The sequence below is a fragment of the Sphaeroforma arctica genome (assembly GCF_001186125.1).
Source record: "Sphaeroforma arctica JP610 unplaced genomic scaffold supercont1.244, whole genome shotgun sequence".
NCBI lineage: Eukaryota > Ichthyosporea > Ichthyophonida > Sphaeroforma > Sphaeroforma arctica.
The window spans coordinates 76466-78900 of NW_014040314.1; the positions used below are offsets into that span (position 1 = coordinate 76466).

Consider the following 2435-nt stretch of genomic DNA (forward strand, 5'->3'; position numbering starts at 1 on the left):
TTATATATATTATATATATATATATATTATATATTATATATATATATATNTATTTATATTTATATATATATATTCATATATATATATACATATATATATATAAATATATATATATTCATGTGTATTGTTATTTAATTTGAACGCACATAAGTATTTGTGGTAGTGAGCTGACGTGTATGGATGGTTGTCGTGTGCCTGATAGATAGGTATAATGTGCATACACACATCTGTATAGTTCAGTTGTGTACACCTATCTGGAATATAAGTTCCGCACATGCTACGATGTATATGTGTTGTCTTACTAACCACCTTTTCCGCTGCCTCTCATCTCATCGGGTGCTGTTGCACTGCTTCACGTATGACATATACAGACAACTATAATCACAGAAAGCAAGACACAGATACTGAGGGGCGGGGGAGAAAGATCGAGAGCCAGACCCAAAGCCAAAGCTAAATTGCCGGCCAATTCTAATTCGGATCATGTTGGTGGGTTTTTTGAAGCCAACTCGGACCCGATTTTGAGGCCCGACGATACGGTGTTTCGTGCGTGGGATGCAGAGGAACGGCGAGCACAGAGGTCTAGAGCCGCACGGCTGGTCAGAGATACTATGGTAGACTGGCACAAGTACAGTCTACTCAGGAATGAAAGTAGGTGACTGCATGTGTGTATATGTCATAAATATACAGTCTATTCAGGAATGAAAGTAGGTTACTGAATGTGTGTATATGTCATAGATATACAGTCTACTCAGGAATGAAAGTAGGCTACTGCATGTGTGTATATGTCATAGATATACAGTCTACTCAGGAATGAAAGTAGGTTACTGCATGTGTGTATATGTCATAAATATACAGTCTCCTGAAGCTTGGGTTTAGCTATCACGTGGTTCTGTGGGGGATGTGTTTATTGGAATGACATATGTGTTGGCTTTGGCGTATGTTGTTATGAGGTGCCATAGTGGGCTAGCACAGGCAGTACTATGGGATGTCTCTTGCACAGGCATGCTTCTTTAGGCTCGACCGTTCTTTGTAACTACACTTGGGGCTGCCCTATTGGTGGCCCATCCCACACCCACACACTCACACACACACACACACACTCACTCACACTCACACTCACACTCACACTCACACTCACACTCACACTCACACTCACACACTCACTCACACTCACACACTCACTCACACTCACACACTCACTCACACTCACACTCACACACTCTCTCTCACTCTCACCCACACTCAGGTATCACTGACTGGCGCGATTACGAGCTCATGGGCCTGGGTGGGTTCTGCCTGGATATAAATAGCAGCCAATCAGAAGAGAGCTGCGGGAGTGACGCGGAGGAAGATCTGCAGGAGATCCCAATGACTCAGATGGCGCCACAGAGCGAAATCAGTGCCAAACGACGGCTGTCGGAGGAGGAGATAGACCTCGGCCTGTCCAAGGTGAGTATGACGGATGGTCAGGTTAAGACTGAAACCCTAAAACCCTATAATAATAAAAAGTACCGTACTGTACTTGCCTATGACCATCCATTGACAATCTGTCGCAGCAAGTGCACGCAACGCCGTGGGTGCGTGTTTTGTGATTGACACTGGTCGGCCTAAGGTTATATTGCCTACATTGCTCATGCTGTGCGGTACAATGCCTTGGACCATCTACCTGTGTACCCGGTTAAGGGACCCAACCCGGGCTCTCCTTTAACCGGGACATTGGTCGGCCGAAGGTAGTTTTACCTACATTACTCGTGGTGTGGGGTATAATGCCTTGTGCCATCTACCTGTGTGCCTGGTTAAGGGACCCAACTCGGGCTTTCTTTAACCGGGACATTGGTCGGCTGAAGGTAGTATTACCTACATTACTCATGGTGTGCGGTATAATGCCTTGAGCCATCTACCTGTGTGCCCGGTTAAGGGACCCAACTCGGGTTCTCCTTTGACCGGGACATTAGTCGGCTGAAGGTAGTATTACCTACATTGCTCATGGTGTGCGGTATAATGCCTGGGACCATCTACCTGTGTGCCCGGTTAAGGGACCCAACTCGGGCTCTCCTTTAACCGGGACATTGATCGGCCGAAGGTAGTTTTGCCTACATCCCACACGCTCCGAAGGAAGTTATTGTCCACGAACGCTAAGTCTACTAGTGTCCCGATTTGAACCTGAAAGATTTATATTAGAATTTTAAGCCCCTTACGCATTGTATCACTATACATCCACAATATTCTGGCAGAGATTTCACACCTCCATGTGGGATATGGCGTCCGCCACTGACTCTGCTGTTCCTGAACGCGAACTCTACTTTGTTCAGGGCTTGCTAACGTTTTCACAGGTATATTTATCATCATATTTTTATTTATTTTACATGTATAAATATTTATACATTTATACGTATATATATGTATGTATGTATGCAAATATATATATATACATA

The 2435-nt window shown here is 44.4% G+C and overlaps 1 protein-coding gene across 1 annotated transcript in view; it reads left to right on the plus strand.

Moving 5' to 3' along the window:
- Positions 1 to 2087, plus strand: part of SARC_04390 (hypothetical protein) — a gene marked incomplete at both ends in the record, with an annotated part of 8699 nt that extends 6612 nt beyond the window's left edge. The window contains 3 exons of the mRNA XM_014301786.1: positions 372 to 648; positions 1247 to 1449; positions 1956 to 2087. Of these exons, the coding sequence (XP_014157261.1) occupies positions 372 to 648; positions 1247 to 1449; positions 1956 to 2087 (612 nt within the window). The remainder of the gene's footprint in view (positions 1 to 371; positions 649 to 1246; positions 1450 to 1955) is intronic.
- Positions 2088 to 2435: the final 348 nt, after the last annotated feature.